Source organism: Heterocephalus glaber, unplaced genomic scaffold, assembly GCF_053883595.1.
Source record: "Heterocephalus glaber isolate CG9 unplaced genomic scaffold, H.glaber_assembly_v1.0 deba00001600, whole genome shotgun sequence".
In the NCBI taxonomy this organism is placed as follows: Eukaryota; Metazoa; Chordata; class Mammalia; order Rodentia; family Bathyergidae; genus Heterocephalus; species Heterocephalus glaber.
Window position 1 is genome coordinate 36,982,471 of NW_028258372.1, and position 13,388 is coordinate 36,995,858.

General features: G+C 33.9%; 1 protein-coding gene across 3 annotated transcripts in view; it reads right to left on the minus strand.

Moving 5' to 3' along the window:
- Kif14 (kinesin family member 14) overlaps positions 1 to 13,388 on the minus strand; it is a 54,179-nt gene that overhangs the window by 21,408 nt on the left and 19,383 nt on the right. For all 3 annotated transcript variants that reach the window (XM_021242425.2, XM_087193876.1, XM_004862268.3), the window contains exons 14-21: positions 13,035 to 13,219; positions 12,238 to 12,340; positions 11,298 to 11,458; positions 9,103 to 9,250; positions 8,492 to 8,644; positions 5,879 to 6,005; positions 3,173 to 3,266; positions 2,089 to 2,218 (exon numbers count right to left, since the gene is read on the minus strand). In XM_021242425.2, the coding sequence (XP_021098084.1) occupies positions 2,089 to 2,218; positions 3,173 to 3,266; positions 5,879 to 6,005; positions 8,492 to 8,644; positions 9,103 to 9,250; positions 11,298 to 11,458; positions 12,238 to 12,340; positions 13,035 to 13,219 (1,101 nt within the window). The remainder of the gene's footprint in view (positions 1 to 2,088; positions 2,219 to 3,172; positions 3,267 to 5,878; positions 6,006 to 8,491; positions 8,645 to 9,102; positions 9,251 to 11,297; positions 11,459 to 12,237; positions 12,341 to 13,034; positions 13,220 to 13,388) is intronic.

A 13,388-nucleotide genomic window follows, 5' to 3' on the forward strand; every position in this document is an offset into this window, starting at 1 on the left:
ATCCATCATTTAGAGAAAAACACTGTCAATTCTTTGGCATGATACAATTAAATATTTTTGGATTTTCTGTTATGAATATATTTTGCATTCCTAGAATAAATCCTACTTGATCATGATTAAGTATTCTTTAAGTTTGTTCTTGGTTTTACTAATTTATTATTTTTATAACTGTTCATATTAAGATTGATTTATAATTATCTTCTGAATCATCTTTTCAGTTTTTGTGGGTTTTGTTTGTTTCTTATCAGTTATTCTAGTACTGAGACATTCTATAATAGTTAAAGCAAAAAGGATGTATCTGTTTTTGGAAATTTAAAAGAATATATATAAAACTTACTGGAATTAGCAACTTTTTCCTCTCCAATTATTTTTTTAATCTTTCTTTGAAGCCAGCTTACTGACAAACTTTTCAAATTATTGCACGGTTATTCCTCTGTTAAGTCACCTTTCATAATTTACTTCTTCCCAGAAAGTCTTTTCTTTCTAGAAACTGTCAAACTTAATAGCATAAAATTTTACAGATAATATAATTTTTATTATTTTCTAGATTGAAAATAGCATAAAATTTTACAGGTAATATTATTTTTATTTTTATTATTTTATATTATTTTCCAGATTGAGTTAAATATTTAACTTATTTTCATTTTTCTACTAAATAAAGCATTAAGGAAGCTGGACATAGTGGTACATGACTACAGTACCAGTACTCTGGGAGGCTGCAGCAGGAGAGTCACAAGTTCAAGCCCAGTCCAGTCAACATAGCAAGACCCTGTCTCAAAATAAAGGGGTGGGAATGTAGCCCAGTGAGAAGGCCCTGGGTTCACTTCCCAGTACCATGAGGGAAAAAAGGTATTAGAGCTATAATTTGGCAATTTCCTCTAAATTTTAAATATAAATCTTTATTATTATCATCTAATTAGTATAGAACATAATTCCACTAGAGTCACATTATTTAAAAATGGGATATTTGACAAATAGTAGCAATGCAATAATTTCAATACATGTTGCAATTATTTAAGGGATAAATAATAATTTTGAGCAAAATTAACTTTATACTTCTCACAAAACATCTTATAAATTCTATGATTCAAAGATATAAACTTCAAAATGAAAAAGCAGAGACTTGAACAAGGTTTCAGTAAGATATCTGAATTGATAGACTCAGACATACCAAATTAAAATGCCTGTATAACAAAATGAAACCAACAAAAGATCACATAATCAGGACAAAAATGTATATGATAAATACTTTAAAAGGCTTATTACCAAATTATGTAAAGAACTTGTATAAATATAATAGTTCATTACTCATATTTCACTTAATAAAAAAATTCAAAGTGTCATGAACATTTATGCATAAGGAAACAGAGTCAAACCCTCAGATGCACTAGTTATTAAAATACAAATTGAAGCAAACTGGTAACATTAGCAAGTAATAACATTTCTAGCAAGCAATTTATCAGCAGTAAGCATCAAAGTATAATTTTTAAAAATTCATATTTTGGTACCATTTTAGGAAGCAGAAGGCAAGGAAATAAGATGTTAAAAACTAATATAAGGCCAAAGATTTAGCTCAGTGGTGCCACGCCTGCTTGGTAAGCAAAAGGTCCTAAGTTCAATTCCTGGTACCAAAAGAAAAAAAAAAAAAACCCTAATATACACAGAGATACTTTTGGTGGTGACCATTAAAAGCACCAAACAACTAGAAACACACAAAGCATAGCAAAAGAAAACTGAAACTGTAAATGTATAAAAATACACAATCACTAGGATAGGAAGATAGTTTCTGAGCATGTAAATTGCTTTATGTCTGTCAAATTTCTTCCTCCCTTAACCAGAAATGCAAAGTTTAAAAAAATACAAATATAACTCAATAAATTCAGCACTAATTTTCTCAATCACACTTATATTTAAATCAATAAAACCCCATTTAAATACATGCAAAAATAAATACACATAATTGTTAATACTGGTTGAGTAACTGATAAATTAATTGCCTCTTGTTTTCCAAATTTTCTTCACCGAGAATATCACTTTTATATATTTTTATGTTAAAAAGCTTATAGAGATTTTAATAATATTACATACCTCATAAAGTTCTTTCATTGCTGCAAGTTTATATTCAAACTTTTCGAGACTCCAGAAAGTTGACACCCCAAGCTGCAGGTTACGAACTCGAATAGAAGTCTCAGAACTACCTTTATCTGATGCATCATGTCTGAAAGAAAATCAAATGAAAATGCTTATTCAAAACATATACAACCAAGGGCCGGGGATTTAGCTCAGTGGTTTCGCCGCCTGCTGTGCAGGAGCAAGGACCAGAGTTCGATCCCCAGTACCAAAAAGAAAAAAAAAATACACACACACACACACACACACACACACACACGCACGCACAACCAGGTGTGGTGGCGCGTGCCTATAATCCTAGCATTTGGGAGGCTGATGCAGGAGGACTGCCTTGAGTTCAAGGCCAGCCTGAATTATATATAATGAGACCTTGTTCCAAAAAACTGAAAGAAATATACAATCATTCATATTAAGAGTTGAACAAACCCATAAAAATTCAGTCCACTGATTAAATAATTCCATAGTTAAGCATTTTTATTTAGTAGTAATCATGTCTAATACATACCATATAAAAATAACTTCTCACATATAAATTTTTTAAAAAAACAAATGTATTTCTTTTAAAAAGTGGAATGCAGTTGTGCCAAGCATGATGGCGCATGCTAATCCCAGCACTCAGGAGGCTGAGCCAGGAGGATTACCGTGAGTTCAAAGTTAGCCTGAACTACACAGTGAGACCCTGTCTCAAAAAAAAAAAGAAAAAAGAAATGGAATGCAGGAATGGGGATATAGCTCAGTGGTGTAACTAGGTTCAATCTTCAGGACCAAAAAAAGGGGAATGGTGATAAATTTTCAAGTCAAAAGAAAAATCAGTAAATTCCTAAAACATCTAAAATTATTCTGCTTATAAATATACTTCTATGTTATTCATTGACATCTCTTTTACTCCAAAATAGTGTCACTGGGGACCTGTATATGCTCTTTCCTAGACGGCCACTACAGAGCAGACTTTCAAAAAACTAAATGTTCTTTTAAAAAATCACGTCAGTCAACTAGTTTAAAACAAAGAACTGCTTTATAATCAGGATAATTAAGTACTCACCTGCCAAAAACATAGTGTTTTTTTAACTTGCCGCTGATGGCATTCGCTTCCTGAATCATCATTGAGACTTTCATGGAGCTCCAATTTGGCTGAACTAATACAAAGCACGTAAGAGGATTCAAAACACATATATGACCACTAATATACTCAAGAGGCAGAACACTTCCAGAAAAAAATGATTTTAAATGAATGGTTTAACTGTATACCCCAGATAAGAGTGATAGTTGAGTGATTTTTTCAACCTTCACTCTCAAAATAAAATATTCTTCATATAAAATGAGGTCTCTCAATTAGAAGGATGGTAGAAAAATGAAATTGATATCAAGAGGATAAGGATGTTCTAAGAGAGGAAATAGCAGACAATCCTTTTCTAACATACTTAAAGATATTTTTCCTAAATTTCTAAATTTCCTAATTTCTAATACAGGCTTGCTTACACTAGAAGTATATCCTTTTTTTAAAAAAAAAAATTGGCCAGCAGCTATTTTTGAGGGACATAAAAATAAAATGGAAACAAAGTATGGTGGCACACACCTGGGATCCCAGTACTTGGGAGGCTGAAGCAGGAGGATTTCAAGTTTCAAGGCCAACCTGGGCTATATAGTGAGTTCAAGGCCAGCCTGGACTACAAAGCAAGAACCTGTCTTAAATAAGGAAGGGAAGGAAGAGGGACAAGAAGGAAGAAGAGATGGGGAGGGTGAGGGGCAGGAGAGGAGGGAAGGAAGGACAAAGGGAGGGAGGGGAAGAGAGGGGAAGGAGGGAAAGGAAAGGAAAATAATTTAGTCTAAAATTCTAGTTTCCTAATTTAAAGTTAAGATTTTTGGTGGGTTTTTTGTTATTTTGTAGGATTGTTATTTGTTTGCAGTGCTGGAGATTGAGCTCTATAGCCTTGTGCATACTAAGCACATACTCACTCTACCACTGACCTACATCCCTAGTCCTTAAATTTAAGGTTTTATCATAAATATTTTCTATACTGCTGAGTCAAACTTAAAATTAGTATTCCATTAAAGATATTTTTTGGAAGGATAAAACTCACTATTCAAATGGGAAAAAGAAGCAAGTATTCATTCTTAGGTACTGTTCTACAACCTGAGCAAAATAAAAGTGTATGAATACAAAATATCTCTTGCAACAGATAAAACAGTACTAATATTTTCAAAGTTATTTTAAAATATTAGTTATAGTGAGAATACAACAGAATACCAAATATTCTTGGGAAATAACTGAATCTGAATCTAACAGGCCTGAAGATCTAACTTTTCTAGGGAACACAGAGACAGAGGAACCTGTTGAACAGCACTACAAGACACAGGCAGCAAAATTCAGAATCTGGGAAACTGCAGGGCAAAGAATTTGACTTCCTCAACAAATGAATTCCAACATGTAAGACAGAAAGAAGAGCTAACTGACCGACAAAAGAAATAGTGTATAAAAGCCAGGCCAAGCCATGTGTGGTGGTGTCTGTGTGTAACCCTAGCACTCTAGGAGACTGAGGCAGGAGGATTGCAAGTTAAGCCAAACCTCAGCAATGAGTGACAGCAAAACCCTTACTCAAAATAAAAAAATAAAAGAGAGCCAGGGGTGTTGCTCAGTGTAATGGTCCTGGATTCAATCTCCAGTACTGCTAGCTAGCTACTATCAAGTTAAATATATACATACATACGTACATACATACCAAGTGGGCTTGGTGGTATACACTTGTGATGAAGGCTGAGGCAGGAGAATCGCAAGTTCAAGCCCAGCTTGAGAAACTTAGTGAGATCTCGTCTCAAACTAAAATAAAAACGATGTGATATAACTCAGCAGTTAAGGGCTTGCCTGGCATGCAGCAGGCCCTTGGGGGTCATCCCCACTACAGGGTGGAATGAGAGGCATACCTACCTAACAAAATGTGTGGATCATGTTTGTATCTTGATTCAAACAAACTAAATATAGAAGAAATATTTATGAAACAATCCAGGAAATGTGTTGGCTTCTTTGTGTTTGAGAAAGGATCTTGTTATGTTTAGCTGGCACCAAACTTGGCCCACCTCAGCTTCTCGAGTAGCTGGGGCCACTGTACGTGGCTCTAGGAAATTGAAATACTGACTAGATATTTGATGAGTGTAAGAGATTATGAATATTTTAGGTATAATATCATGGTCATGTTTAAGAGTGACAGGAAAAGAGAAAAAGAGAGGAAAAGAGTTCTTATCTAACTTGGAGATTCAAATGACATGGTGTGTTAGATTTGATTCAAAATAGTCCAGAGAAGCAAGGTGATTGAGTACAAGAGCAACAAGTTTAAACATGCATTGTTAAGTGAATGAGGGTTTACTGTAATAATCTTTCCACTTTTATAGTTTCTTTGAAATTTTTCATCATGAAAAAAGTCCAACCTCCTAGTACCACCACACTGGGGGCTAGAATTTCAACATGAATTTGGAGACCACATGAATACTCAGTCGATAGTACAGTACTAATATAAACAAATATCCTAAAAACTAAACATTCTAAAATTTTTTTTAAATTTTAAACATTTAACATTTACATTTAAAATTTAACATTTTTAAAAATTTATTTACATACAGAAAAGTCAACAACATCTAAAATAAACCATTTAAAATATATAAAGGCAAGTAACTCAAACATTTTAGTAATTATGTTATATCTATGAAGATACTTAAATTAGGAAAATGTTTGTTAAAATAAACATATACTCACTTGTAAAAGTTTTATCCCTGTTACTCCGATTCTGCTGTAGAATCTGTACTTCCTTAGCAATTTTTTGCTTTTCAGCTTCTAAAGCTTCCAGAATTTTTGCATGACGGATCCTGTGGTCTTCTAAAGCCTAAATATTCATTCATATAGACATACACATGAGAACATGCAAAAAGACATTTTTTACTATTTACATATATGTATTCCATTATAACATTTTGTATACCCTAAATTCATACAATAAGATCAATTTTTAAAAACCAATCAATAATGTTAGCACATTATTATTAGACTTCATTTTACAGTATTTTCATTATACATACATGGTTAACATGTTTTATCAAACATGAAAAGCCTACAAAATGATTTATAAAATGTCTTAATAATGTGATTTTACCCACAATAAAAATCAGTAGGAATTTTTGAAGGTACAATCTTTTTCTTCCAGACCCAGAATGGCAAAAGTAATTCTAAGTAAAAACAGCAAACCAGGGGGTCTCACAATCCCAGACTTGAAGTTATATTTCAAAGGTGATAAAAACAGCATGGCACTGGCACAAAACAGACATGGGATGAATGAACACAACAGAGGATGAATAAATAACCCCAAGCATATTCAGCGATTTGATCTTTGATAAAGGAGTAAAAAACATACACTGGATAAAAGTTAGTCTTTTTAATAAATGGTGTTGGGAAAACTGACTATTCACATGCAGAAAAATGAATCTAGACCCATATCTCTCACCAGGTACTAAACTGAAATCAAAATGGGTCAAGGATCTAAATGTTAAAACAGAAACAACCTGGTAGAAGATAAAACAGGTAAATCTCTTGGAGTCATAGCCATAGGTACAACTTTCTGAACAGAACCCTGTTTGCACAGGAAATAGTACTGAGAATCAATAAATGGGGTTATATGAAATTAAAAGGCAAAAGAAACAGCCAACAGAGCTAAAAGACAACGTAAAGAATGGGAAAAAAATTTATAGAGAATATTAATATTATTCATTAATTTATTAATATTAATATCTAGAATAAAGAACTCAAAAAACTTAGGACCCCCTCCCCAAGTAAAAGACCCAATCAAAAAAATGGGCAAGTGAGATGAATAGACACTTCACAGAAGTATAAAACTGGCCAATAAGCACATTAAAACAATGCTCAATTTTGCTGACCATTAGAGAAATCCAAACTAAAACAACATTGAGATTCCATCTGACTCCAGAAAGAATGGCCATCATCAAGAAACCAAATAATAACAAATGTTGGTGAGGATGCAAGGAAAAAGAAACGCTTCTACACTGCTGGTGGGAATGCAAACTAATACAACCACGATAGATGAAAATGGGAATTAAGATGTGTTATGTGCCAACTCCACACAAGGAGTGTAAATATTATGTACTACAAACATGCACTAATAAAAGACCTTGAACATTTAAATAATAATCTTTTTTTCCCATTACTGTGAAGTAAAGGAATTTCAGAGAAAAATAAGGAAGAACTGCTCAAAAAGGGCACACTAAAGAACATCTATTATTAACTAAATAAGTTAAAATACACAGAAAAAAGTTTGACACAAATAAGCATTATAAGAGCCCACCAATATCGTTTTTCAAGATTTAAACTGCTCATTTTTTCCCCTAAAACTCTGAGGTGGTTTGTGCCCTAGAGTAGACTAGTGGTGTTATCATTATATTACAGTATCAGTACTTTGGGATTGCTAGGCATATTTTCTTCTACCCTTACCTGAATCGCTGATCTCCCTCAAGCCACAAACTTGGAAAAAAGACAAATAAAATTGTCACTTGAAAGTAAAACCTTAAGATTAAGATAGAAAGCATCAAAGCAGAGATTAAAAAAAAAAATAACAGTGGCTCTCAGACTTGAGCATTCATCAGCACCTCCTGCAGGACTTGTTGAGGCACATTCTGGGCTCCACCCCAGGGTTTCTGACTCAGTGGTTCTGGAGTGACCTGAGAACCTGCATTTCTAATAGTTCTGATGGTGCTGATGTCACTGGCCCAGGGACCACACTTTGAGAACCACTAACATAAAGAATGGCTAAAAATGTTGTCAGGTAACTAAAGATACTAACATTCGGGATATAGCTTCAATCTTGAGAACTTGACTAATGTGAATCAGCCCTGGAAAGTTGCCTCTGTCCTCAATGAGATGACAGAAGTAGGTGCCTCAGCTTGTACTGAATGCCCTACTATGAGTTCTCTTGGCCAAAATCCTACTTGCTGCTCTTTCCATGGGCAGATAATGATTCATCTTGACACTGGGATATGACCAAAGACAAGCTGTGCCTTTCCTGCTACTACAAATTGTACCCTGCTGCCATTTCATTTATTTACATTATTTGGCATGACAGAAGATAGGACAGTAGCAGATGAACAAACAAGATAAGGAGAATGGAACCATCTGGAAATAAAGAGCTCTGGTTCTTCCTAAGTATCTTTGTGCTGATGTGAGGAGTTCTGTGAGCAGTACCAAGCAAGACCAGTTCTCATTTAGAGATCTGGAATTACCTCACTCCTATTAAGACACCATAATGCTTTAAAAACTTTTAGCTTTTTGTCAGAATGGAACAAACAAACTATAAAATGAAATTACCTGCTTCGTAGCCAAAGTTTCCATTTCTAATCGTTTTTTATTGACACATACTTCCTGTTCAAGATGCAGCTTTGTCTTTTCTAATTCTTCAATTTTGTCATTAGCCTTTTGGTTATTTATTTCCTGCATTTTCTTCCTTTGAGACTCTTCTCTCTTTAGAGAACATTAATACAAAGTTGAGGCAAAAATGCAGAACAATTTTTCAAAACTAATATCCCCCAAATGTTAAGGGTTTCTTAATGAATGCACGAGAAATCACTAATAGAACTGCTCTATAGCTTCTCCACTTGATTCAGGCTAACTCATCCAGCTAAAAATAAATGTCAATAGTAAAACTTTTTTTTAGAGTACTCCTTTCTAAAATGAATTCCTGAGAATTCATGATTGCCAATAAGACATACAGGAGCCCCCCTATTTTCTTCCTCTTCCAGTAGCCATTATCTACTGCCAATTTACTTCTTGAAGTAAAATTAAGGAAGCCCAACATTCACTGTGCCTCTCACTCCCTAAATTTCTGAGTCCTCTGCTTCACTTATGAGGTCACAATTGATGGTAAGTCAACACATCATTTGGGGTCCACTGTCAGAGGTAAAAGACCAATTGCATGTTACCAGTTCTGCTTCTAGTGCTCGTATTTTGCTTTCATATGCAGATTTTTGAGAAGAAAGTTCTTGCTGAGCCATTTCTTTTGCAATTTGGATTCCTTGCATCATTTCTTCCTTTGCCTTCAACTGTGCTTCTTTTATTTCTGCCTCAAGTCTACAAAGAAGATATTGACAGGTTATATTGTGAATAATTCCTTATATACCAAAACAGCTTCTAATCATACTAAAATTGAACATACCTGTGCAAGCACAAGGACCCGAGTTCGATCCCGGTAGCAAAAAAATAAATAAAATAAAATAAAATAAAATAAAAAATAAAATAAAATTGAACATACCCTTAAATTTTAATTTAAAATTGTTTTTTGGTACCAGGGATCAAACTTGAGTCCTTACGTTAATTTTAAATTTAAATTTTAAATTTACTTTAATGGAACATACCCTTAAATTTTAATTTCTGACATTCTATCAATAGTATTTTTAAAACTGTCATTGATTATATAATTGTTTACACATAAAAAAATAAAGGAATGAAAATTTGCTTATTTCCAACTTATAGTACTCTTATCGATCTATGATATTTAAATGAAAATATTTCCTTAAGACTTAAGGAAAATAAATTATATAAACACATGTTATAGTAAACACTGCAGTACAAATTATGATTAACAATATAGTAAATACAAAATAAGGGTATTTTATATTAAAATCACAATGGTTAGAGAAAATACTATATATATATCAATAACTTGTGTTTGGGTCATAGATTAAGAAAATACTGAAATGACTCTAAAAGCACATGATGTAAGAGCGGATAAGGCAGAGTTTTAGCATATTTTCAAGTTTTACAATAATTTGACAATTGCCAAGTGAAAATATTAACTAGCTTTAGCACCTTCTCAATATACAGGAGAAAAAGCATTAACAATTACAGGAAACAAAATAGCTTCTTCCTTCCCAATAAAAATCAGTGTTTTAGCACTGCACCGTATAGAAATTCCCATTCACAACTCTAAGAAAGAGCAAGAATGTTACAAGAAAAATGCTAGAAGTTACCAGGGACAGGGAGGAGGAGAATAAGACACTATTGCTTAATGAGTATAGGTTCAGTTTGGGATGACGAAAGTACATAGCGCTGATGGTTGCACCATAATATGAAGGTATTAAATGCCACTGGACTGCATAAAATGGTACATTTTATTTTCAGGCTTTTAAAAGGTGATCCAACATAGTACACTCATTCTTCATTCCTCCTCCTTTGAGGCTTTTTAGTCAACAAGTCTTGCTGATTTTTATCTCCTTCATAGTTCTCTCCTATCCAACTACATTATACTTACCTTTCTTCACTAGTTTCTTAACTGCATTCACAGCTTATGTATTTGCTCTACCTCTAATCCCTCCTCCAGAATGGGGTCATGGTGAGCTCTCTAAAACCATGCTGAAATCATAAGTGTGTCATGTCTGCTTAAAATTCTTTAAAGGTTTTCGTTCCTTTAAGATAAAGCCTATACTCTGTAGTATTTTATTTTGGATACCTACCATTTAGCTTATAATGATATTGTTTAAGCCAGAGATCTTACAATACCGCATGAACTAAAACTGGGGCAAAAAGACAAAAAACAAATACACACTCCCTCAGTCTTTCCCAGGATAACTTCTAATGCCTCCTTGGACTCTGCTACAGGGACATCTTCTCATCCTCTACGAACCTTCACTGAACCCTGGTGGGGATCAGGTGTCACCTCAGAAGCTTCCACATCACTCAGGATATGACTGTCAGCTCCATGAGATGATGAATTTCTCCAGAGTAGGGGCTAATTTTCAATTACTATTCTTTGTATACCCAGCAACTGGTACAGTGAAAGACACACACTAGATGCTCAATAAACTCTTGTTGAATCAATGAATGTACCATGAGAAAAAAAAAAAATCACATCACTAGAAAACAGCACCCAGCGCACGCCTGTAATCCCAGCACATGGGAGGCTAAGGCAGGAGGATCACCACAAGTTTGAGGCCAGCCCAGGCTACATAGTGAGTTCAAAGCCAGCCTGGACTACATATTGAGACCTGGTATTAAAAAACAAAACAAAAAAAGAAACCAGCACCCAAAAAGTTAACTACTGGAGCCTCCTACAATGTGATTAATTCTGTTGCAGGCTTCTCTCATATACTTACTATTTCATATCAACAATAATACTTACTGTGATCTCTGTGCCATGAGTAACTCATTTTTGGCAAATTCAAAGTCTTTAGGACCCTCGTTTATAAGAGTATCTCTACTAGATGGCCTTTTCCCTTTCTGGACTTCAGCTGGGTGATTAAATCTAAAATAATGATCTCCACCAAGAATCACCCGATCACCCTAAAGCACACAAAAAAATTTACTACTTGAGTGAATCTGAACCCAAAAAATTACATGAGAAAAATCATTATGTTAAATAATTCAAAATGTTACATTACTAATAAGCATAAAAATCACAGCAATTACCACTACTTTCTACATGCCAAACACTGTGTTAAATATATGTAAAATCTCATTATGTCTCACAACAACTCAACGAGATACATATTATCCCAGTTTTAGGAAAGGGTAAGCTGAAAAAGTACAGACCTTAATAACAATAGACATTCATTGAGAGCTTACTAATTTCAGGCAATGTTCTAAAAACTACCCACAAATTATTATTTTATTTAATCCCACTACCCCTGAAAAGTAGGATAAAGAATAATCATATGTTTTGGTTTGACTCCAACAGACTAGTTTATGCCTATTCTCCTGATATATTTAATAATGCTCTAAAAAGTCTTTTGAATGGCGATATTATTCAATCACCTAGTTGCCAAAGGTCACACAGTAAATGACAGAGGCGGGATTACCTAACCCTGTCTGGCCTGACTGCAAAGCCACACAGTGGTACTGCCAGTGGTCAGCTCTGTAGTGACCAGTTCACAGTAATGTAGCTTTTGTCTTTGTACAAAGAAAGGCAAATAAGGAACTAATAGGAAACAGAATTTTTGAAATGGCAAGTTTTTAAATTCAGTTCATCTCCCTTATTCTACAGAAGAGAAAACCAGGATTCAAAGAAATTGAATGACTTGCCCAAAAATCAGTTTGTTAAAGTGTGACACCCATCCACTTACATGATGTAACACTGTGGGTTCCAAAATATGTTTTCCATTCACAAATGTCTTTGCTTCACCAACTGGGATAATGCTTACTGTCCCTCCAAAATTTTTGACAGTACTGTTAAAATAAGAAGCACATTATTACAATCACAGGATACTCTAAAAAGTAAGAAAAAGACCATATGAGATAATCCTTCTTGGGCTATTCTTTTGATGTTCAGATCAATTTGTAGCAAGAGTAACTTAAAATTATTTTATTTTCTCAATGAGATATTGAAGCCTGGTGAATAAAGCATGGCCTCACTAGCAATTCCATCCAACAGTGGTGGGAGGAATTTCTATTCTATGTATTTTGATTATAACTTCTAAATACAAATGAAAAACCTTCCTCCAAAATGAAAAAAAAAAAAATACACAGAAAAAAAACTCAAGGAAAAAACACATTCATGTAAACAAAATTCACATCTATCAAAATTTAAAAATTTGTCAATCCAACCAAACATTCTGTCATGTAAGATGGATAATTTACTTTCAGGCCCATCATTATAATTCCAAGAAAAGAAACGGCTCTTCAATCAACAGATCAACACACCAAAACACAAAGATTTACACTATTACACCGCACTTTATATTGAGTTTAACTCATTTGCTGTCCTTACAAAACACTACGTATGTGTGTTATCCTACCTAAAAGACAGGTTTGAAGTATAGTGAAGAAAACAATGCCTCATTGGAAGGAAACTTCATATTAACAAGATATAGAAGCCTACTGAAAATAAACAGGCACCACTACTTTTAGAAGTTTAACATACCAATGATCATCAGCAATCAGCACCCCCGATAACTGAATATCATGGCTTGAGTTTGGTTTATACTTTCCAACTGTTGTTGTTCCTTCCTTTATCATATATAGCAGCATCTCAGATAGTTGTGGATCCTCATTGAGATTAACAAGGTTTGGCAAATGGTTGTCCATTTGAAATGTAATTCCTGCTTTCTGGTAGAAGTCAGAAAAAAATTAATCTGAACTACAGGATGAAATTATTAAATTCACTTAAAACAGTCTATACTAGACATTAGAATTATTTTTCTGTGAAGCTTCAATAAATTAAAGGTTTCTTGGAAAAACGGTTGTACCTCAGTGGCAGAGTATGTGCTTGACATGC